General features: G+C 42.6%; 1 protein-coding gene and 1 long non-coding RNA gene across 9 annotated transcripts in view; one reads left to right on the forward strand and one right to left on the reverse strand.

The window, feature by feature from the left end:
• LOC124300629 (uncharacterized) overlaps positions 1–22,872 on the reverse strand; it is a 134,237-nt gene extending 111,365 nt beyond the window's left edge. For both annotated transcript variants that reach the window (XM_046754927.1, XM_046754926.1), the window contains exon 1: positions 21,102–22,872. In XM_046754927.1, the coding sequence (XP_046610883.1) occupies positions 21,102–21,204 (103 nt within the window). In that variant the 5' untranslated portion in view covers positions 21,205–22,872. The remainder of the gene's footprint in view (positions 1–21,101) is intronic.
• Positions 765–10,534, forward strand: LOC124300631 (uncharacterized). Of its 7 annotated transcripts, XR_006907258.1 has the most exons (5): positions 765–885; positions 1,217–1,274; positions 3,485–3,625; positions 5,438–5,642; positions 9,442–10,534. It is a non-coding gene; the product is annotated as an uncharacterized LOC124300631 (long non-coding RNA). The 7 variants fall into 7 exon arrangements; XR_006907256.1 differs by lacking the exon at positions 1,217–1,274; XR_006907259.1 differs by lacking the exon at positions 3,485–3,625 and having other exon boundaries at positions 766–885.
• Positions 22,873–24,706: the final 1,834 nt, after the last annotated feature.

Below are 24,706 nucleotides of genomic sequence, written 5' to 3' on the forward strand. Positions count from 1 at the left end.
CCAGCTAGGTACGACAATTTACTCGCATACCATGCGCAATTTACACGTAATATTGTGGCAGCGATCTTTGGACCGATAATAATCGAAGAACAATACTTGCAGAATAAATAATAAATCACATCGGCGCGGTGATATAACAACTTGATTAACTGAAACATTAAAATAAGGCATGCAACATTCCAATTAAGTCACGCTAGCGCATGATTCGTCAGACTCTTGCTTTCCTCGAGTCTCGTTGAAATTCAACAGTCTTATCTGATGAGCACTCAACGTTTCACATCGCATAACGTACAGTCGAAACTACGATATGCTGGATCATTATATTACCATATAAAATGTTCCAAGACGTATTTAAGTTTCAAACTAATCAGCTACGTTCTTCACGTCATGTATTTCGCGAATTTGCATCTTAAAGAAGCGAGCCTTGCAAATTCTATCGCGTGTCACGCATGCAAATTTTCTGATCTACAGTTTCTTAGTTGTAAAAATCACCAATAAAAATAAACAAATTTACGAATCAGCAGAGTTTCAGGTGAACGGGTAACTTTTCCTATGGTCGAGGGTTGATTGGATCCTTCGTGCTGAGTAGATCGGATGCGACTCGTTGTCAAACTAAGAATCTACAACGATCGTTAGGGATAGAATAAGAAAATGAAAAATTACCAGTCCGACAATGGCACACCATCAATCTTCGTCTCTATCATGAACGCGTAATAAACAGCCCACCAATAGACATGGGCATTCATTCCAAGTGCGCGCCACGGTTATGAGAATGCGGAGGAGCGACGATCCGGTGTTAAACGTCTTTGGCACTTGGTATGCGTATACAGTAAATTATATTTTGCTCAGTCGCACGGACGGAGACTCGTGGATGTGCATGTTCGTGTGAGTACAAAAATCCAGAGTCAACGCTCCTTCTGTCCCGAGGGTATCCTCTGCCCTATTTTGTTTATTACGTACGTACGAACTTTTACTCGTGGGCCAACTGACAGTGAGTTTTCTCACGCAATTTAAAAACGTCGGTCTTGGAATTGTTACCATTTAATCATCTCATAGCCTGATTGGCTTTAGGTTAATTAATTCTTTCGACTTCGGTTCACTTTGACTTCCTACTCGTGCACCGCTTGGCAAGATCTCGCGTTACAACTATATACCTAAGCTTTTGCTGTTGAAGGTGTTTTAAACTAATTATTTGTTTCTTTCTCTCCACGTTTAGTAAAATATTTGGAGCAATATTGAGAAAATTTCTGCTAAGCAATATGATCTAACGACTGGTAAATATGGACGATTATAAGTGATGCGAATCGTGAGCAGAAAATATTCGCTTAGCGTAGTTACGTTAATGTCACTGTAAATTTGTTTCGTTTGCGGTTTCGGTGTCAGGATTATGTCAATTGCGATTCGGACTGATAATTTACTCCGTATACATGCAAAGATATGCGTAGAATCGCGACGTTTCAAATACACTTTGCAGAAATAGAATTTCACTTACCTTATGCCACGACCCTGCAGCCTACTGTAGCACCGTTCAACGTATTTGCTCCCGTAATTTGGTTCATGGCTTTATTGAATATCAGACGAATATGTCGTTTTCATTTATAATGCCGGGTACACGACAGAACATCTTACAGCCTCGTCACTCCACCAAATTGCTTCATCCATTTTTAGCGTGGGCCCACAATTCATTGCTCGAGTCTTCTCGATGTGTATGATTCACTCGTTATGCAATTGTCTTTGCCTGATTATAACCCCAGACCTTCTGCACGAAATTGATGATTCGCAATGACCCAAAATCAAACGTTCGAACCCATATAAGGTCTCGTGGTCAACGTGTACGTAATTTATGCTCGGACAAATGATAAATTTATTCATCATCGGGATGAAAATATTCGCGAATCCATGTATCAGATGCTACTCCCTTACTTCAGATGTTCTAACGGCTGTTCTCAAATGCGTGAAGCATAAGTTGCTGAAAATATCACCGTTGTTTTTTTTTTCATGTGTCCTACGTATAGAGGCTTTTATCATCTTTAACATCTAATTTGCATTTTCATGAAAGGATTGAAATTACACATTTGTTGTTTCTTAAATTGAAATTGTGAATGTTTGTCAAAGATTGATGTCAATTTTGCGATACCTCTAAAGTAAAACTTGATCGCAATTCTCGTTTATATTCTGCACAGTTTGCATAAGCATCGCAAAAGAAATAATCACTGAATGCGCAAATCTGGGTTGAATAAATACGACAGTTGTATTTTTTGTGGAAAATCGAATGAGTTTGATTTCAAACATCATCCCGCATCTTCAAAAGTAGGTATAACGAGATTCATTTATTCCAATAGTTATATCACCCACAGCCGAATTGTTTACATGTCAGGGGCATTAACACCGGGCTTCTGATGAGCCTTAACAATCTCTCTATAACGATGCTGTCTGCGAATCAATTTTACACTCGGCACGGTTCCTAAATCTGAAGGCTAAATTTAATACCTACGGAATAGCGCTGCCATGCCGTCATTAAAATCAGGGTATTCCAAGGGCAAACATATAGGTTGCCAATATGTGAAAACCTGAAGGATATGTCTTTATTGATAAGTTTTGCGACATTGAGTGTGTTCGGCGGATATTTCGACATTCATTGTACGTGTAATGCGATAACGGGCTGGTCATCGCGAGTCATTTTCCAAGCGTGTAAAATAATGAAGTTGACTGCGTTTAAACTTGCGAGAATTGCACGTGCTGTTAATCCTGACAGAAAGTCGTTATACATATTCATCTATCGTATCATCAAATGGCAATGGGAAGCAGGCACGAGTGACGCGTAAGCCGGATCGGATCTTAAAAACCTGTTTCAATAGAAAACAAGATGGTTCGTTGATGATGAGAATTAGCCACTCATCCAGTCCGTATAAAATCCCACGCAGTTTCCGCTCGTCATTCAATTCCCATGGGGATCGGTGGATTCGTGTACACGAAACAAAAGCGTAATAAAGTAAGGTCCTCATCGTCTTGCGAATTCTATTATACACAGTGGCGGGTGATTTGGCCAAGGTCACTGGTCATTCCGTGACGAAGGAGAGTTCCGGGTGGGAGGAAAATGGTATGTCGTGCAAATGCTCGATCTCCCGTGTCTATAATGCGCATACAGCTCGGTATCACCGCGATCAACGCTGTTTACTGCATCGTAAAGTCAGAGCACAACAGGATTGTCGTTACAGAGTAGCAGAAGTTGCTCAAGTACGCGTGTAGTTACGCTCACACCTTGACGTTTGAGAATAATTAATCAATTCCGCGGAAGATGAAGATAAATTTCTGATACGATGCGTACTTTTATCACTGTATGCGTCCCCGGTTCGCGTCTCTTGTTAGTGGTAAACGATTTTTGCACCGGCTAGCCTGGACAGCTTCAATATGTCCTCGGCGCGATTCTTCACGGTCCAAAAAATTTCAAAATGATAATGAGGAATCATCTTTTTTACCGCAGCAAGGTAGCAAGCCAAACAATAAATTGTCCAAATCTGGTGGAGACGATCCTATCCTACATTCAGCCGAATAGATAAGAGAGTCAGACTGGAGAACTTTTTCAGACTCATGGTGAACTTACCACATCGGCAGACATTATCAGGTGGAGAGAAATCGCAATACGCCTGCATAGGTGGTTAGCTTGATTAGCATTTGTTCGATTGTGACATAGAATCTTTCTTTGATCACGCTGCATAACTGCAGAGGCTTACTTGCACTTGCTTACGTCATCAAACACTAGATTATGTATTTTTACACGTGCTAACACGCGCCACACGGTGAAATAGACTGACAACGAGTCCGCGTGTATGTGCAAAACCGATGACACGTGACAGCGTGGTAGTAGAAGCGGTGCAAACTCGACCTCCACCTTGTAGGTACACATATACTTACCGAATGCGTCGGACTTGACGGAACGCAAAGTAGCGGAGTCGAATGGATCGACAGTCTAATGAATTGTCGTAACTGACTTCTACTTCCGATAAAGTGTAACAGCTAATTCACGCGTATAGATCATGCATAATAAGTAGAGACACATGCACCATAGGGTTGCGCGGAAGTGTTAAAAACTGATTAAAACCAGTGGCGATTCAGCCGCAGCGAATGCGATATTAATTCATGTCACCGGATACGGAAGTTCTTGGACTAAGTACGAAGTGTTTTTTTTTTTTTTTTTTTTTTTAATAAAGTCTATTTGTTTTTCATCTTTTTTCATTCGTCAAGTCCTGAACTGCTCATTATTTAATTCGCCACACCTCATTCCGTCAATGATTTTTAATATAGCGAACATTGCGCGATACGTAAGTACTTAAACAAAACACGGCGTGTTTGGTCTGTTGCTGGTCAAATACAAAAAGTCAAGTTGACTTGCGGTACTGTCTCCTGAACTCATTAACAATCATTCCATATCGCTAAAAGCAGCTTCGTTATTGCTTGAAATGGGGCATTTCTCAAACCGCTCGTCAGTCGGGAACTTGTTAGTTTCTTAATTCACTGGCAATCTTTCACTGAAAATAGTTAAAACAGATGAAACTGGAAGACGTTATTCACATTAGCTCATCTAAACGTTCAGCTTTTGTCTCGATTAAGTTCAGGAACTTGCGGAACTTTGTTGGGGAAGAATTTTCCGCTTGGTTTCAGTCACGGAATCTGATTACATAGCCACATCAACTATCAATTTAGCGAAATCCTGATACAACTGGGTATTTTGGGCCGACGTAGAGACTCGAGTAGCGATTTATATCTGCAATATAAGCACTAGGTGTATAGGTATCGGATAATAGCTATTGTGGGAAACGCCAAGGACATTTCGGAGCTGCCACTCGCCGATCGAAGCGCGGAACATACAGCGTGTTAACTCAGGCGTAAAAGTAATTTAGATGCTGCTCCAAGAAGCCGTGCACACGCGTACACATTCGACTGCACGTGATTGTGTACGTGCAGATTTTTCGGCTCGGATGAAATTATTTACGCGATGCAGGTATGTGTAGAGAAGAGGCTCGTTACGTAATTTCACGAGCAAATAACTAGACGGACGAGGTATCGTTAGCCGTTTACTGGAAATACAGTCGATGTAAGTGAAACTTGAGATAATCCTGACATTATCAAGTGATTTACGGCAGTCGAAGCAGCCAAACCTCCGCACAAGTTTCTCCACGTTGAAATATGCGGCAATGCGTGTGTTCCAGTGTGTTTTTTTAATTACGCGCAACACCGTCAGGGAGTGGGACGTAATTGATATGCAAAATACTCGCAAGTAGGTATCAGAGAAATGTTTATCTCATATTCTTTCATCGCATTCCAACATCAGGACAGTGCGTTAGAATCCACGGTCGTTATAAATTTACCTACATCATCGTACTTGAATAATCAATTTGCTCCCAGGAATTAATAAAAAGTTAATTTTTACATTCAGGAATGTGCGGCTGACGCGTCACGATGATTTGCAGACTGCGTCAAATCGATCGGAAACACTCAGACCTCGCTGCACGTCAACACGTAATATGCATCACTCGTGCTTGGAAGAGGCTCAACCCAATAAGCGTCACAGTTGCTTCTAAGGGAATGACAGAAAGGGACAGAAAGTACACACGATTCGTATGCAAGTCGCGTGACTCGAGGTACGTTTTCCATTAGAGAATCCCGAAGGTGTACGCACACAAACACTCGACGCCGCGTCGTAGGATCATTCGCGATCAGTCGAGGTTGGCAATTGGCAGTTTGAACGTGAAGCATCTTATCGGTATAAGTGTAGGTACATACGTATATACGGATAGCGTGTCAGGGCCGGTTCTTAACTTTTGCTCACGTGTTTACGATGGACCCGTTCCAAGCCCTCCATCTTGATTGCCGTGTATCGCAAACGTATCGCATTCGAGTAAATGGCTGCTTCTTATTTTTCCCTCTCATCACTTCTCCCTTTTCTTCATTCCTGGTTGCACCGAGCTATTATTCCACTTACCAACTGTATATAATTACGCTCTTAACGCGGCGCAATTAACTGTTGCAGTGCACGAGCTGCTCACCCGCCTGGCCAATGAATGCATTAAAGGTATACGGTTAAATGAGAAATTCTCGTAATAATTCCTGCACGCGTGTACCCGAGCGGCAGAAGTTTTCGATCCGTGAAGCACGGGTATTTGATGTGCTATTGTAGTAACACGCGCCTGAAACTACCTATCAAGTACAAGGTCAGTGTCGTTTCTTACGGCTATTTCTTCTCGTTCACGCGTGTACCGCAGTTGGACAAAAGGATAAGAGCTGGTTAATCTGGGGAAAGTAAGAGCTCCGATCGAGTCTCGCCAGTGGCTGATCTCCGATTTCTCGCAACCACCGTGTCGAATCAGTTCCGTTCCGTGATTTGCAATTCTATCAGAGACGCGAGCACGAGGCTCGCTCAAAAACTATACGCGACAACCAACGATATGGGTTTATCAACGAACCACTTTGACGCACACCGTCCCTGCATCAGCGTGATTGTCTCGATTGGATTCAATGGACAACGGTGCGCCGTCGGTTAAATCGTAGCCCTCGTCAACCTTCCACCGAGGCGACCCGACCTCGACGATAACCCGGCACGGAACAGCCACGTTTTTAATATTTCAATCTAATTATCCCTCCGTTTGTCTTCCTCGTTTCTCGGTGCGTTGGCAGAGTATTCCGATGCCATTAACCCCGGTGCACATTGTGGGCGGCGCGTTAAATGAATACTACAAAATTCGGGGCAAGTTAATGTTCGCCGAGAATTCATCGGCATAGAAAATTCAGGACGCTGCGTTCTATTGACCAAACTTTTCGGCCTTGCACTGAGCGGCGTGTTTCTTCTTCCCTTTGTTTCACCCGGTATATTAATGCCAGTTCAACATTTATGAAGCAAATCATACGGTGCAATTGTGCTGTCTGGTTGAGGGAGCCTTATGGCTACGTGAAGGTTATCAACGTTTGATTGTCTGATTGTGGACATGTCCGTCTCTTCTCTTTGTAGCGTATAGCTCACCTTCGGCGACCGCCGGAAGTGCCGGAGGAACGAGGCGAGGCACTCTGAAATGATATCTTTTCAAACGTCCTGATTATATCTCCGGGCTTCGGGCGTCGGGAACAAATTGCTCGAACAACTTCGAGTCACAACTTCGACAAGACCTCGGTCACGTGAAAAGAATTAACACCTGAACGTTCGCGCAAACGATAACCGTATCAAATTCGGCACGGTTCAAGAAGAATGATTCAAGTACGTCTTCGCGAGGAGACTCTTTCGTCCAACTGACTACAAAGAGGAAAATGTATCCCATTTGCGGAATATGCGGTCTGTTTTGTTTGATAACTTCGGAAATTCCGTGCATATGTAAATTCGTATCTTTGTACATTCAGGTGCAGTATAACGTTTGAATACGTTATTCGCACGTGGAGAGTCCCCGATGCTGTATTTCACAACGCTGACTGCAGACGCAATTAGTCTTACATAACAAACCCATTGTAACTCGTCATAATCTCAAGGTTCGCTAATTAACATTGACCCTCAAACGATCCGCTGAGAATCTTTGTTGCGTCATCAATTTATTAGATCAAGTCACAGTGGAATCGTGCCGTAATCCCAGTCAGCCTTTCACTTCTTCCGTTGTTGGCTTTCGAGTGTTCTAGAAACAATCTTCAACTTTCATCTTGAGGTGCCTTGACTCTTGTACAGAGTCGTGTGGAACATGCAGGGCTTCGACCACGCACAATTCCAAATTAACAAAATACCGAGTGACGATGGCTGGATTTCATCTGTTCTCGGACTCGATGGACAAGCGTAGCTAGCTCGTATGATTCGTTCTGACTATTCGTACGCTCACGAGCACCAATCGCCTAGTTTATAGTTATTCTTGTATCACCCGGAAACGTTTCTTGCTACGTCTTCTTACATCATTCAAGAAAACACTGCATTAGACCACTTACTGTCAATAAAACGCAAAATTTTGTAACACACGTGAATTGTGCTAACTGGGCCGACACTAACGATGCTAAAGGCAGGGGACTCGTGCTAGAACCATGTTAATACAGCGGCCCGAAAAAGGATCACATATTATCACCGTCAAAATCTGTTTATTCCAACTTTTATCGTATCTGTAACCACGCTATGACATACGTGTCTACTTTTGCCCATACAACTGCTGCCTGTGGTGAAAATATATTTCCGTCGGGTACATAGAACGCAGCTACTGGAGCATCTAAACAGAAATGTCAAGAGCTGACATTTTGGAGTCCGTCAGGTGTTATGTGCAACTTTATTTCCTTATGTACACTGTACCGGTACGCCTTTGCCGTGTGATTCTCACTACTGCGACGCGCTGAATCGAAGATCGAGAATTGGAATTATGGAAGGTATTACACAGGAGTGTCATCGGTATAGTTCTGATAATACTCATCGAACTACATCATTAAACAGCTCCCTGGTGCTGCGTTTTGATCAATTAACGATTCTCAAAACTGGATAGAACATGAGTTACCGCTCGAGGAATCTCGTCAACAAGTGGTTAGTGCTGTTACGTCTTGTGTTTACATATGTAACACGCGTGTAGGATCCGGGTAAATGGCTCGATGTGAATAGGGTCACGTAAATGGCTACAGCCTTGTGATAAAATACGGCCGTGATAAAGGCCGTCGGTCAACAGCGGTCAACAAAACCTGAGATTGGGCCTGTTGTTCAAACGAACGTCGGAGTTTGCAGTCGACGATAATAAAATAACTTACGACAGGAGTGCACATCTTTCTCCAAAATAAAATGAAATTCAACGATCGATATCCCTCCACACGATTCGAGATTCATAATTCAACAACTCACGACTGAAAAAGTGTGCAGGTACCTTTAAACACAGTTTAGGAGCTTCTCGGTTGTTCGAAACACAATAATCGTCTCAATTTCAAGGTCTGTAAACGGTTCCCTATTTCAATGTTCTTTGAAAATCGGAAGAAAATATATTACACTTATTATTTATAGAAACTTTGAGAATACTGCCAGAAACAATTACTCGGCGTCTAGCCGCATTTGATATGTTTTGTCACCGATTAGGACAGAACCTTAGGCTATGGTTATTGAAGTGATTAGCCATGACTAAAAATTACGACATCTGACGATTGATCGATCTCGAGTGGAAAAATACGTGTCAAGTTTAACAAACGGGAAAAATATATTGCACGATTATTTTCTGAAAAGCAAATTACTCCCGATCAGTAGTGGTTCATTTTCTAGTTTACGGTTTTTCGAATGTTATCTGTCAGGCTGGCTAGTCTCTTCGTGGTTCTACGTTAAGATTTTCATCCGCCCAGTTATTTCAAACTAAGCATGATTTTGACATCGAATTATATGTTTCATATTGGAATATCATTGCTAACACAATTTTTCACCCAAATTTTCTCTTTTCACGCAAAATGTGTTGTCAGAAAACAAGTTCTTCAGCTTGTCCGAGTCTCCGTCTTTCCCACTGCTGATCCACTCAACGAAGGGATATCTCCGTCTGCTGCCAGGATTACTAATTCATGGTCTTCCCGAAGCACCATAGATTTTTAAAATTACAAGGATAGCAAGTGGCAGCGATCGGGTCAGGGCGTAACGATCCTCCCAAAAAGGTGGAGAAACATTGAACAGAAATAGAATAATCGATGGCTCCTGAGAAATGGTGTTACCGCTGCGTCAAATATGGAAGTACACGAGGACACATTTTGCATGAAATTTTCTGCAGACGCTCCACGGTTAAGGAGTTATTTCGGTCATTTGTTGAATCCCTCTGTGCGTGCCGCCCGATGCTCCCACTTTAATTAAGTCTCCTGTGGTTCCTGCGGCTGGCCTGGCATTGAGACGGGAAGAACAAGGCTACGAATCTCTGCCCTCGCATCTGTACTAAGAATCAAGATTCGATCCGTTTTTCCTCACGACCAGCATACCGCTCGGCAACCTCAGTCAATCCGAAATGTGTCACCTCATTTCGCACGAGAACGTCATAATATATTATAACAAATGTTATAAAAATACACGGTCTCGCTGGGAATAAATTCTGTCAATTACGAGTGAAAATAAATAATCCCAACATATGAGTAACATAGAAAACTTTTTACTTCGTACCGAAAATAAATACCAGGGCGTCCAGCATTACTCGAAGTCTTGAGAGTTCCAGAAACATGTACGGCAAAACTTCGTGTGAAAATTTCATGTTCTACTCATGCCATGAAAAGTTTTTAAATGATTTTGTAATAATTTTTCACCCTTTTACGTACCTACGCATTAAAGGAAGCAAGTATAACTTCTAATTCCAATTACTTAAAACTTGTGAAGAAGAATGATGTAGAATAAAAATCATATTTCGTTCAACAGTATTACTTTAATCATCAAGTATCTATAACTCGGTACCGAAGTCAAGGAAGCTGTGCGATAAAAAAGATTAAAAAAACGTGTTTCTATCAGTATGGTATAGTAAAAATTAGTATAGTATAAAAAAAAAAGTAATGTAGAGCCTGTGAAATAAATATATAAAAAAAATCTTGTTGTTATATTATAAATAGCCCTGACAACAAACTTCTTCCTAGTATAATCTACGGGGACATCTGCGGAAATTGTACAGCAAGAGAACAATGGATTTAATACCAGGCGTATCAAGGTTATTTATGCACTATGCCTTAGTTCTGATTGTGCACTGCACAGTGTTATAATCGAATCAAAATTTTCTAATTGCTTCTAGTACATACCCTTGATACTTTTCACATTACGGCAAAGTGCAGAATCAAAGATTCTCTTCTTATCTGCACATTGTCACTTCCTTTGATACGAAAACAATACAATGAGTCCGTTTTAAATACTCGATTCGCGCACTCGTCGCGACTAGCATGTAACGTCACGTCTTCGCGGTTTCGAACGAGTGTCCGTTTGATTGTTTAATGAATTTATCGCGGCAAACCAATCAATTATATGCGGCGACTGGTATTATGGTTGAGATATCCTCGACGCATTGTTACAACAAAGCGGAAGTGTTCTACTAACTAACAGGTAGTCGGTGATCCAGTCTGCATACCTTAACGCAAGCTACTTCCTGCAAAATATAGCCAACACCGTCTGTTTATCACGTGCAATTACTACTCCGGTTTTGCAATGAATTTGTAACGCGCGCATCCCGTCGATGAAATTCCATTCAAGCGATAAGCCATTGTTTCATTACGCAACTAGTTCGCGTTACAGAGATCGTCATTGTTACCAATTATTTCTAATCCAAGAATAGCCGTACAACACAACTTGCGCTTCGGTCGCACTGGTATAATATCTTACATCGATTGCAAAATAGATATACATCGATCATAATACTACACACATTCCGAGCTATGATTTCAGTCTCGAATGTTTCTGCTGAAAGCTCTTTATTGCGTTCTGCAGCTGACAGCGGTTTTCTATCATCATAGTTTAGAAAGTCTCCACCTGCAGCGGAGACGCGACAATAGCCTCACTTGCAGTTAGGCAGTGCGAAAAAATTCAAGATTACTCACGACTGTAGAGTTTGTTCAATCCTCAGCTTTCCCTGTACTGAAATATATTACATCGGTATAACTCGGATCGGTTTAGTTTTCTCCTTTCGTTTAATGATTGGCAGACAATATAGATTCCATTCTCACATTCCGTCGAAATGCGGCGTCAAGTGAGTTGACAACCATTCCGAATTTCATTTTTCACAATTGTCAGTCAACTCAATGCGCAGAAGAAACATCTCGCGCTGCATAGCTGCATCATTAGGCTTGTAGACTGATCTCATTTGGTACCAAGATCCACACAACATTAACACGTGACGATGCGATTGCGCAAGAAAACATCTTGTCGCGGTTTGACATGAGTCATCCTAATGTTTTCCCGCCTAGCCTTCGAAAACCTGTAATTTACTTAGTAAAGTAACCGGGAAAGACTAATACGCCGTAAGTGCTCGTAAATGACACGAGAAAGTCGTGTGGTGGTTACCATGAACGGAACAGTCCGTAATATGCCGGCAAGTAAACGGGAGAGTCAAGGTTTGAAACCTACAGAGTTTAACCGGAAGTGAAGAGACAAAAATTGTGCGAATCCGCTCGGAGGATTCTACAGACGATGACTACCGACAGTTTCCAACTCTCGAAGCAGACCGGGCACGTGATTGGATAATATTCTTGGCAAGAGATGATTCGGCCAAAGTGGTAGGTGTGTTAATAAAATTGTGGAAGGAAGCGGCGTTTATTGCCATTTGAAGTATAACTGTGCACGGTGTGTGGCGTGTGGGGCGCGAGTTTGATTAAACAGCTTCGCGCAGGGTCGAACATAGTTCTCCAGGGTCAATTCAGTTGAATTCACTTAACCAATACACGTACGTCGTATCTTATTCGTGTGGTATCAATCTTTGTTTTCGAATGAAATTATATCCCGTAGGTACACTCGGCGAGTTTTATTCCGCCTGTCGTGATTATAGTTTTACAACGCGGTTAGTTCGCGCGTTTAGGCATACGATCAATGTATCATTAGCGTTATGCAAGCGAGCTACGATCGCGGTTGGCTTAAGCACCTCTAAAATGATGCATCGACCGGTCGTAAGCCACAACCTTATGACGAATCAGGATTTTTCTCAAACACGTGCCGCGTCACGCATGACCGCATAATATACTAACGTGTGTCTGTTCGTGACACGCGGCTGTTGTTATCGGGACACGTAGACACAGCCATCGATGGACAGACGACACTGAACTCTCGTGCCGGTGATACGGAGAGATACGCCAATGCCTGTATTCGAAAAATAAATATATGGGTATGGACGGGACGCACTATGGCAACAAATATTTGCGGGTTGTCGGCATTCCTATATGCGATGAGAGAAGAATTCGTCTCGAGATCTGACTTTAAATTTATACCAAAGGACAGTCTCGTTGAAGAGCTGCTAAGACAGGAATATGGTATAACGAAGGATCGAACGTGCAACTGAAGTTGATCGAGTTGAATCCAGTTCGAATGATATTCCCTCAAAAGAGAAAAATTTTTAAAATAAGCGAATGAATAAACGAATTTCAGTTACAAAGCATTGATGACTCGGGAGATCGCATTATCGGATCAGTTCTAGAATAAAAGAGTCGTATCGTTTGGCCAATCTGAATTAACTAGAACTGATTTTGTTATTAAATACAAACCAGGAAAATCATATCTTCTAGCTTGTGCCTCGCAAACAGTCGGTCAAAAACCATGATCAGTGAAATCATTATAAGTCATCAATAGTCAACCGATGCCTTATTGGAAAATAATCTATCGTTATCCGAAATCTTACTTTACGGACTTGTAAATAATTCGGTTGCAAACAAAATGAATCCTAGCTTATTGAAATTGAACAAGCAGGAAAAGAACAATGCGATGTTTTTCGTTGTAGAAATAATTCAATAATGTTATCTCTTCAACGTTTTCAATAATAGTGCTATTGGAGCTCAGAACTTATGTTATTTAATTGTTTTTCCTCTTTGCAGTAAGAAAATATTGTTTCAACTAAATACAACTTAATCAGCTTCATATCAGTTGCACCTTCGAAGCTTTGCTATATTATATTTCTGTTTTCATAGCTCTGTGACTGGACAGTACGCATGGTACATATTTAACAGAAAAATAAACATGTCCAAACGTGTATGTAAAGCGAAGCGCCGCGCATCAACACGAGTTAACGATTATTTACAGTTAACAAAATCCGATAAGAGCCCCTACAGCCAAATTATATTCCCAGAAATCAGCTGAACAGTTACTTCGTCGTTAATGTTTTCGAAATTTCGTAATTTGCAGACTTCACCGACTTCGAAGACAAGTTGTGGTGCATAATAACGATCAGTAATATTTTTCTCATCAAAATTGTCCTCCGAGATTTCCGGCTTTTGTTTCTTTTTTATCGCCAAAAGTCAAATAAATTTGCACAATCGCTATAAACTTCAGTCTCTGGGTTTACCGTTCGATTATTCGCAGCTACTCGACGCCATGCTTTGACAGTTCGCAGAAGAATTCTCATCTTATCTATTAGCGCGTTTGTTCGAAAAGAATCATGGAAGAATCAAGAACTCTTGCCATTGCAAAAATTTTTAACAAGCGAATTATCAATCTATCTGCGAGCATCGATCGCGGTACGTTACAGCTGAAATCCATACATTAATAAATAATTAATAAAGGACAATGATTATATACCTGCTATATTAATGATTGTGCACCTGCAAAAAACGTGCAAACATTATTCATCGCCGATCACAAACCCAATTAATTGTCATGACAAATGCGTTGTCGCAAAAGCAGACACGAGCTGTGTGTGGTTGGAATAACAAAAAACTAGTCCAGATGTTCATACCTCGCATTACAACAATGTGTGCAATATTTTTCTCGTAATTTCATACTTTGAAATAGTTTGGAATTCTCACAATTTTCCCGGCTCGGTACGATGCTCGGCGAATCAGCAAAGCGAGTTTTTCAATGTTTTTCTTTCCTTCGTTCATCTGATAAGTTATTCACCTTGAGAAAGTCTACGGGAGAAATATAATTGCATGTGAATAGAAGATGCATGAGAATAACAACCTGTTGATGAGTCTAACAATCGATATACGAGTCATCCTGCGAAATCTATGGTACACCTCTAGGATCCCTGGCTCTTACAGTAAGCAAAGAAGAAGAAACAACAACAGGCAGTGAAATCGAACAGCGAAAAAGCAGTCGTAGCTATAACTGCCCGAACAATTTTTTCGGTGCGCAAAAAGCAGACGAAAAGCAATTTACAGCATGATCAAACCCATCCACCTCGGATCTCGAGTCAAGGTATTTTTTTCCATCTTTAGTTCTGTTCCTGCCATTCATTTGTGTTTTTTATTTTTTTTTTTTGTAATCATTGAACAAAAGCCGCCATTGAGAAACGAAGGAGTGCTGGAATTCTTTATTCCGCAAGTTAAGAATGGAATTTAATACGTATTATTGAATAAAGTGCGTGAAATAAGTGGCTGTACGTAAGAAATCACGGTCGATATCGTCGGTGCAATTACAAGGTACCAGTAGGCATCGATAACACACCGTTGTAACAACTGCCTGCATAAAGCGATGTAATTATACCGGTATAATGCTCTTATCGCATGGTTGGAACTTTTTTCAATTCAATTTTGGCCAATAAACACCTCGCTCAATAATCGTCAATCATTCCATACGCTGTGTGAATTAGGGCTGAGCGAATAATCGATTAATTGATCGATTGTGGAGTGGATGATGTACACAGTCATTATACATACGTGGAAACCGATCGAAGTGTTTGAAGTTTTTTTTCACTTCAATCGACGGAAAATGAGCTTTAACGTAGAAATTTAAATGCGCAGGGTGTAAAATTGGCAAAAGTGAAAGCAGGTACATCAATATAAATATCCCACTCTGTCAACGTCGCAGATCTCCACAGAGCCATAGAATCGAGCACGTAGTTTTCAACCGATTTTAAATCGGAATACGACGCTACAATTACACCAGGACCGAGGGATCGTTTGGTGGGTATTTGATACGTCAATGGCACACTGTGGCCGGACGGTAAATGTTTCTAGGATAATACTAAATTCCATCCACATCCAGCAGTTCGTGGTTATCTATGTCAAGGCCTCAGCTAGATGGGCAGAAAGCCGTATATTTTATAGACGCAGGCATGGACGCATACGGTATATGTACTTGTCTGAAACTTATACCTCGGTATACTCGCGTCTGATGCCTCAGTGAGGAAAAGCTGCCTCCTTTCAAGTCATTGGCATTTTTAGATGCTACGACAATTTGCTTTTGCTGACAGATGGTTGAGGTAAAACCCAAGAGATAATCGTGGGAATTCTTATCAATGCCTACGACCCACAGAGAAAAAATTATCTAACAGACAACTAGCTACACCTGAACGGAAGATTTTTCTTTACATAAATATAAAAAGACTCGACTGTAGGGAGGAATTTGAAATCGGATTCAGAATGCAAGTTATCGAAGGTAGATAACGAAATACCGCTGATGCTATAAACGAGCGAAATTTAAAAGTTCCAGCTCAACATTTTAAAATGATACTACGTCCTCGGTGTTGGGATCGAAACGGTGATAGCAGATCATTATAAATCTCTTCCCGCAGAGTCTTGACCCGCCCAATTCCGACCCATTTACATATCCGGCAAAGATTTGCTCTCCTTTTCACGGACAGTTTATTGAATAATATGATTGAATAACGACTCGTTAAGTATCCAGTCACGAGTGGCAAGTATCGCTGTCTGATCGGCAACAGGTCGTTTTATCGGGGATTAAAATTGTGTGTAATGATCTTTGACATTTCCACGCTTTCGATAGCTAGTCATGGTGTAAGTTACACATCTACAGATGTAATTATCAGTTTCTAATGCGCAGATCGACAGAGATCTACATTCGGGACATAAGTCTAATGGACACTCCCGATGGCCTACTCCCAAACACCGTACGTATAATAGTATCCATTCAATTGACAAAAAGACACCGCGATTCAAGGTTCTGTGCACAAAATCCGCCCGTTAATAAAATGACGTTGCAACATCGTCTGCGGTGGGCCTGTAGACGAGAGTGAAGCAGATTTACTGTCCGCTGCGCGACAGTGCCGGAGGGTTCAAGTTCTTGGGACGTAATATTTATTAGGTAAGAACAACCGACAGAACTCTGCCAACCGCTATTGTATAAGTTCCCAACTGCTCGGTTCCTCTGAGACAATTAACGCCCATTAAACTTTTGGCATTCGCCGCAAGGGTTCCCGTCTACCCTGTGGCAAAATACAGAGCTTCGGGCAAACGGTTTCACCATACCAGGTCACGGCAGGTATTCACATCCTATTAGAAACGAGGTTGGTACACTTGACGACTTTTGTCGTTCAGGATATTTATGAAGTTGTTTCAAAAAGTGGATCGAAATTTAAAGTAATACTTTCAAACATGGAAATACGTCAACGTACGCTTAATTGAAATACTACTGAAACATGGAAGTTAATTTAACAGTAAAAAAAAACTGTTATCCACAGATGAAAATTGTGGTTCTCTGGTATAATAAGCAGTGAAATTCACTACAGTGAGATAGTGCGAAACTCTGACGTGTGATCGTTAATAGGCTAGTAATCAAATGTCTCAAGTATCGATGCGAGGTATTAATACTGTCCGATCGGCATTAAACGCGAATTTAAATTTCGGAATAAAATTTTGTTCGTCGACGTATAAAGTACAGGTTGCTATAAATTGGCAAATCAAGCAGCTCACTTCAGTTGCGCGGAGATGTTTGAATTCCAAAACCTGTTTCCATATACCGTCGCGACGAGTGGCAAGTATTTAAATTCGGTGCATGTGACACTTGCCGAATTCTCAACCCCCCCACATATAAAAATACGCATATTTGTATGCAAATTAAATACGTCGCCTTCGCGAATTTTTCGAGAAATGAAAAGATTCAAATTTTAAGCAGCGAGTACGTAGGCAGATATTAAACGTACCCGCACCGTCCGACGCGAGTAATCGACAATCTAATAAACCTGCGGACAGATATTATTATGGGCGTAAGGAAATAGGTCAATTTGCAGTATAGATGTAACCGTCAGCGTCTACAAATGTGCGTGCATGCTCGCACGCGTGTGTATGTGTGTATACAGCTGCCGAGTGGCAGTGGTAAGGCCTTCTGGAAGGCTGTTTTGAGTGAAATCATTGAGAATTCTGAAAAGCGACCGAGACCAGAGAGCACTGTGCTCGGCCGGCGAATAACCCAATCTTACGCCAAACCGCTGCCCGAGGCGTGAACGACCCGAGCCTATCAGCCCGGATTACCATACTATTACGTGAAATCCGCGAGACTGGTATGTAAGAATTACGCCTAGATATACACACGGGATCACGGATACGTTGAGCGAATAATTGGCACCTGGTCCATTGCGAAACGAGCTCTTGACGAAAGACACGTGAGTAAATGGTAAATAAATCATTGCAGGTAATGCAAGGCGGAAAAATAAACACCGGGATGACTGGAGTCAGCGTCTTGAATGACAACCGTGGACGGAAAATCTGTTTTATACTCTCGGAGGTTAAAATTGAATTGCAACTGCTGTGCAAGAATGCCACGTGGGCGGCGGCCGGTGTCAGAAGCTTGATACCGCGGTACGTGATCGATGGAATAAGTCGAATCGAAAGCCGATGTCCAGTGATCAGGTAGCATTGGCCTTGGAGGGCATTCGACTCCAAGGCGAGAGGCTAATACACGCGGCTGGATGCGACCGAAACTTAAACGAGAATAATAACACGTGCTAGTTTTACTTAGCAAGGAAGCTGTGACCGCGGGTCTGACCCGAAGTGCTTAACGCGATTTGCAAATCCGAGGACGCGGTCAGAGGAACAATTTATTCGTACAGCGTATCGGGAATATTATATTCGTCCCGCCAGTGACACCGAACGTCGTTGCGTTGACTCAAAGACAATATTAGGTACGCATAATCGTTCCTGGAGACCTGACATCTTTATGGTTAGAACCGATCGAATGGGTTCCGTTTTTTCTACGATCGTTCTGCAGTGGTCGCAGGGTCCTTGGCCGATAATTCAATTGACGACTGTTTCTAGTTGATCAGGTGATACGCCACACAGAGAGAGTGTGCGTTCCGACGAAAGCTATCGAGGATCGCTATTTACTGGACTCGTGATGAACACATTTGCAGCAGAAGCGACTGCCCAGTTGGTCTCATATCCGTGAATTAGGATACGGTTGATTTCTACAACTCGATGTTACCGAATGGAAAAAATTCTGTAACGTGTCTTTAGTGTCAGCGATAGGGTCGGAAGATCGATGTACCTACTTCGCAGCTGTGCAAACCATACCGTTGGAAACGTATTAACGAGCTGATCAGTGAAACGCAAGTGAAACTATATCATGCCTGGTTACTGAGAAAAAAGTGAATCGTAAAAGTGAGTGAAGAACGCCGATTTCAAACTCTTTAAAGGTCATACGGGACGACTTTCGATCTATACGATACCCAACACTCCGTGTCATTGTCGCAATTTCTGAATACAGTGAATTAATTCACCGCTTCCGAACCACGCTGAAATCAAATTCTCCCAAGGTCTTTTTTAAGTTCGGCAATTCATCGTTAAATTATTTTATTACTTCTCCTCGCATGGAACAACAAAAATGATCGGCGAGTTTCAGAAGTAAGTCAAGTTGAACTGCAATGTCTCATTGTAGAAATTTGCGCAACATGTATGGATGCAGGGATACTCCTGAAACTTCTCGATATTTTTACAGTTACGTGAGCCAGGGTGATCACATTGCAATTATGTGGATTATTACAGTCATCAGGCACCGCAGATGTTGGAGCTAGGATTATTCTCTGTTCGGTTACCGCACGCCTCGTCGTTGGATAAGAAACAAAAGCTTATTAAGTCATTACTCGTGAATGCAGCGGCTATTTAATGCCGCATAAATGATTTCAACGAGTTTTGCGGTTTACTAAAAACGTAGGTATAAGAGTTCTGTGATTGGACATAACCGACCACCGATCACATCGACCACTCTGGCAACACTGAAATTAATGCAAGTATGCTGAAAAAGCCAGCAATCTGATGCAGATCCAGTGCCGTGATTAATGATATTGTAATTATGTATATTTTCCACGTGTCGAATGTCGTAATGACAATTTTTATTCATCCAAGGCTGCTCTGGGCTCGCAGCAAGAAAATGTATTGACACCAATTACGCAATTATAACTACAACAAGGTATGCGGATGAAACGTATTATTACACTTAGAAATTGCTGGGGCATGTGTATTTGCGTTTGGCACATACTCGCGAATTTTTGGCAGATGCGATTTCCAACTTTCAAAATGATATATGTGACTCCTCTCGTGGCCGCGGGGGAATGCCTCGCTGCACGATACGCGAAGTATTATAATAATAAGAATAAGGTGTCCGAAATGATAGCAACCTTCGTGCCTCGTTCGTCACGATTGTATTTGTACAGTGAACCTACACAACCGATCATGGGACCAACAGAGGCCGTCATTGATATAGATGTAATTATCGGTACAACAAGCAATTGACTTCAACCGCACAAAATTGATTCTCGTGCCGTGATCGGCGATCCAGATAAAAATTCCTGAATTGTTTGGATTTAAGCTATCACATGGAGACCGAATGGAGAACCTTGTCGTCCATATTACATAACGTTTTCGCAAATTAAATTATCACTCGGTTTGTAAGTTGCGAATGAATTCCACATGTCGTGATGGGTGAAATTATTTTAATAAGGTAGAACGAGTGGGAAAGCAGGGGTATGATTACAGGTTGCAAATAAGAAGAGACAACTCCAGTTCTGTACACAATGTCGGTTTTTTACATTTACTATTTTCTGCATTTTAATTATGCGAAAAGCAAGTTTGTCAGCAGCGTGAGACTGGCATACGTCAAGCTCTCGTGAAATTTAGCTTGACTACATGCCTACAATAACGTATCGCGAATTTCTCTTCTGAAATGAAACGTGGCCAATTATACACGCGCCGCAGCTGCGAGGCTTCTCGACGAACCTTCGGTTCAAAAGCCAAACGAATATCCTATCCGAATCCGCGATGTTCAGGTTCACCCGCATCGTTCAAAAGGAGTATAACAACCCGAATACATAGCGATGTAAGTAATTTAGCATTACGCACAGTGGTTCGCAATTGTTTAATTGCATTACTTGTCCTTCTATTGAATTGCCAATTACACACGAGTCGTTGCCAAGATGCCATTGCTGTTCTCAATTCCGCTTTATCTGGCTCAGAGCATAAATTTCCGACCAGGAAATTCATTGCCGTAGTCAATTAACGCTCCTATGCATTATAAATCGATACGCCCGTAAGAGTGTAAAATCCAAACACTGTTCCGTAATATCTCTACATTATTATACAGAGTTGCAAATCCTGATCACGTCTCCGAGACAACAAGGAACGAACATGCCACTGCCACGCGAAGAGAGAGATTCCTTAAATCATTTTCCAAGAGCACAGGAATGGAAACAAAAAATGACAAAGCCGATTCGTAACTAGGGAATGAAAAGCGAACTCACCGTCGTGATCATATTCCGGAGGTAGATGAGGCTGCAGCTGGTGTAAATGTGCGTAGTAGTGGTGATGGTGCAGGATGCACTCGAGGTCCGTACAGTTGAGCATTTTTCCAATACGTGTTTTTGCGGCTGTCCTTCGAAGGTGCGATCAGCGGGATCGCCGGGCGGTCCTTCCTCAAAAAATCCTTCCTTCCTCCTCTTACCGAATCACAGCGCGCGAATAAGCGATCGGTTATACAGCGTCGTATTTGATCAACCGGTTCACCGAATTAAACAGGCTGTATATTATGCGCGCATGTGTTACACGCGTATGTATTATACACACACGAGCATGCACGGTAGGCACGAATACATCGACACACCGAAGCAGGGAAGGAGGAGGCTCGTTTGTCGGACGACGCGTAGTCGGCTTAGCGAGGCGTTGCGAGAAAATGTGCGGACAAGAGAAGAAAAAAGGAAAAGAAAAATGGTTATAAAAAAAGATATAAAACGGAAAACCGGCGCGACAAAGGCGTCGAGCTCTGTATGTATACCATCCGTATCACGCGTGTACGTGCTAAAGGTGTTTCATCTCGCTAATCTCAGATTAAAAATACCGCACGGCCTGTGCTAATTAGCCTTCGTCGTCGAGTTGCGGTGCAGGTGACTGCGATGGTGACGGCGATGGCGATGGTGGGACACGCCGTACTTGTTCCTGCGGATGGAATGTCTCGATTCAAGGGCGCGCAGAGGTGCGAAACGATAGTCAACCCATCTTTGAGACTTTATTTCGGAGCACTGCTGTTCTGCGCTGAGTTAACCAAACGATAACTTCGAAGTTTAGAAAGTAGCTGAATTATACGCGGCGTCCTGGAATTCGCACATCGATCGGGGGAGCCTCGCGGTACGAGCACTCGATCGCTTCCAGAAGCAATCAGTACATTAATATCTTGGCGCGCGTGTGTCTGTGTTCGCGCGTAAGTATATCTTCTTGTCTTTCTTTGGTTTTCTTTCTTGCGTTTTATTCTTTGATCTTGTTTAGCGGAAGAGTACGAATCCTGGTCCCCGATCGTCTCAGCTAAGAAAACCAATGTTATACACGTCAACCCGGCAAATATTTGACATTCTGAAATTAGCACCGCACGGTATCAGCATCGAAGTTATACTGAAGGTATCGCGGGGGGGAGTGAATGCAGGTATAGTTTGCGAATGAGAGGGAGGCACGGATGATCCGCGAGGTCCCTCCAGCGATGTGGCCGGTTCGCAGTGTGCTTAGGCTTTCTAAATTGGACCCGTAAAGGTGTCGGTCGCGACGCGGTGTCGAGGATCGGGCGCCCAAGGAACAGCGTAACGTCAGCGGCGAAGAAGAAGAACCGAGTCCAACATATCGATGCGAGAGAGTGAATTCTCATAAATCGGTTGAACACACATCGGGGAGACACGGTTGTTGGTTTCGCTTGTTACCCGAGAGCCGCCCGGTGTTTACAGGCAAGTTAAATGTTTCACACTTCGCGAATCGGTCATGCAGGCACGAACTACTTGAAACTGTACGATAAGCTTCGGCGCGAGAGGCTTCGGTCCCTCTCAGGATCAGCTCTCTTATTTATCTCCTCTCTCGTGTCGTCCTCTCCGCTTCTCGGTTCCCCGGGATTTTTCGAATCTTCAACCACGGGGACCAATTTCAACGGGACCGCGGGCTCAGCAGTGGTCACGAGGTCCCGAGCAGCACCACTGAGCAAGCGCACTTTAACACTGCCGGTGATTTAGACTTATCCTACCGTGCTTACCGATTGTAGAGAACGGTATGTGACGTTGACTCTGTGTGTGGGTCACTCAGTCACTAGCGGGCAGTTTACTTTCCCGTCGCCATCTTGCCGCGGACCTCCCTCCCGCCCTCTTTCTCTCTCCCTCTCTCTCTCTCCCTCTCTCTCTCTCTCTCTCTATCTCTCTTTCTTTCTCTCTCTCCGTCCCTCGTGCTATCTTTTTCCATCGCGATCCCGTCTCCCTCTTCCTCTCTCTGTCTCTCGCAATGCAGACACTCCGATCCCCGCGAGCAAAACCTGCGAGAGCACACACGCACGGCTCTGGAATCGACACGTCGATACACGATGGCAAAATACTTTCAGCCGTGTAGGTGCACCATTCACCTCATCGAGGACGACCGAGGCCTTCCACCTTGGCGATCACCCCCTGCATCCGGTCCTCGATCAGCTTATCTACCTACTTCCTCATTCTGGACGCGTTGTTGCATGCATGGATCGAGGAAATGGTCTAATTTTAAGTTTGGCAAATAATGTGTATTAGCCGATGATAATTATGCGACAAGTTCAAAATTTATACGCCGGGCAGTTCTCGAGACGGTCGGAGGGAATAGGAAATGCCACGTTTCGCGGATCGAGCCTTTTCGCCGAGGGCGGGTTTTACCCTTGGGGATGAAACGTCGAGCACACCTGGCACTCCCGTGTCGCTCGACAATGATCGCTGCACCTCGCCGCTCGGACACGCCCGGAAATTAATACATTTTATGGCTCACCTCGACCTTCCTTCGATCCGGATAACGAGACGCGAGCGCGTTTGTTGATGAAAAAATTTGCAAAAAAATGCGACAAAGCTTGAAAAAAACGATGAAAAAAAAAAACTTTTGCAAGAGCGATCGCGAAATATCGTACAAATCTACTCACAATATTATACAATACGCAACGGAGAGAGGCGGCATAATAATTTTCGAATCTTATAAATAATGTTGGGCAGGCAGTGATGCGCGCCGGCAATGGCAATGAAACCGAGGAAATTGCTCCTTCTTTTTACGCTTTTTATTAAGGCTCGTACGATCGGAGCGAATCGTGGTGTTCTCGACGTAGGTTACGTACGTACATGTATACTTTACGTCGACATCAAAGAGTTCCGCACAACCGGCTGAATTGGCAACTTCCCGCGCAGGAAAGAATCGGCTCCGGACTGCAGACCTCGGAATCGTTCGAATCAAAGCCAGTTTAATTTTATTCGTAGAGTTTGAAACGTGTAGGTATGTATATAAGACAACGTCGGCAATTGAGCGTCGCGCTTTTTGCTGGGTGAAACACGAGTACAAACATCGGTTTTTTACCACCAATCGAAGGTGGTTCGATCGTGAGGATTAATTAATCAAATAGTAATCAGGCCAAGTCATTGTCTAGAAGTAACTGAGCAGTTTGTATAACAAACCTGATCGCGATAGTTTGTCTATAATTATAAGTATATATGTAATATATGTATATGCCTAGGTATAGATCAGAACGTGATCTTGAAATATTCAGTCATCGTACGAAAGTTAACCAATGAGACCGCGAACAGTAGTTTTAATTTATCGTTTTTTTTCGTACCTCACGCCCCAGTAATTTTTAATTATGGTAACGTTCACCACCCACAGGACGGTAACGACCGTGTTCGTTTTTCGTTACGTCTAGACTGCACAACGGCGATATAAGTCTATGCCATGGCAAATGGTAATCTGACCGTTGACGGGGAAACTATCATATTTTCGTAAAACAATTGTGTTCATTTGTTGAAGATCGAGGGTGAATGAGAAACGGAATATCGAGATTGAGTTAAAAAAAAATGCGCCATGATCAAATCGCTTGAATCTAAGA

The sequence above is a fragment of the Neodiprion virginianus genome, chromosome 3 (assembly GCF_021901495.1).
Source record: "Neodiprion virginianus isolate iyNeoVirg1 chromosome 3, iyNeoVirg1.1, whole genome shotgun sequence".
NCBI classification, from domain to species: domain Eukaryota; kingdom Metazoa; phylum Arthropoda; class Insecta; order Hymenoptera; family Diprionidae; genus Neodiprion; species Neodiprion virginianus.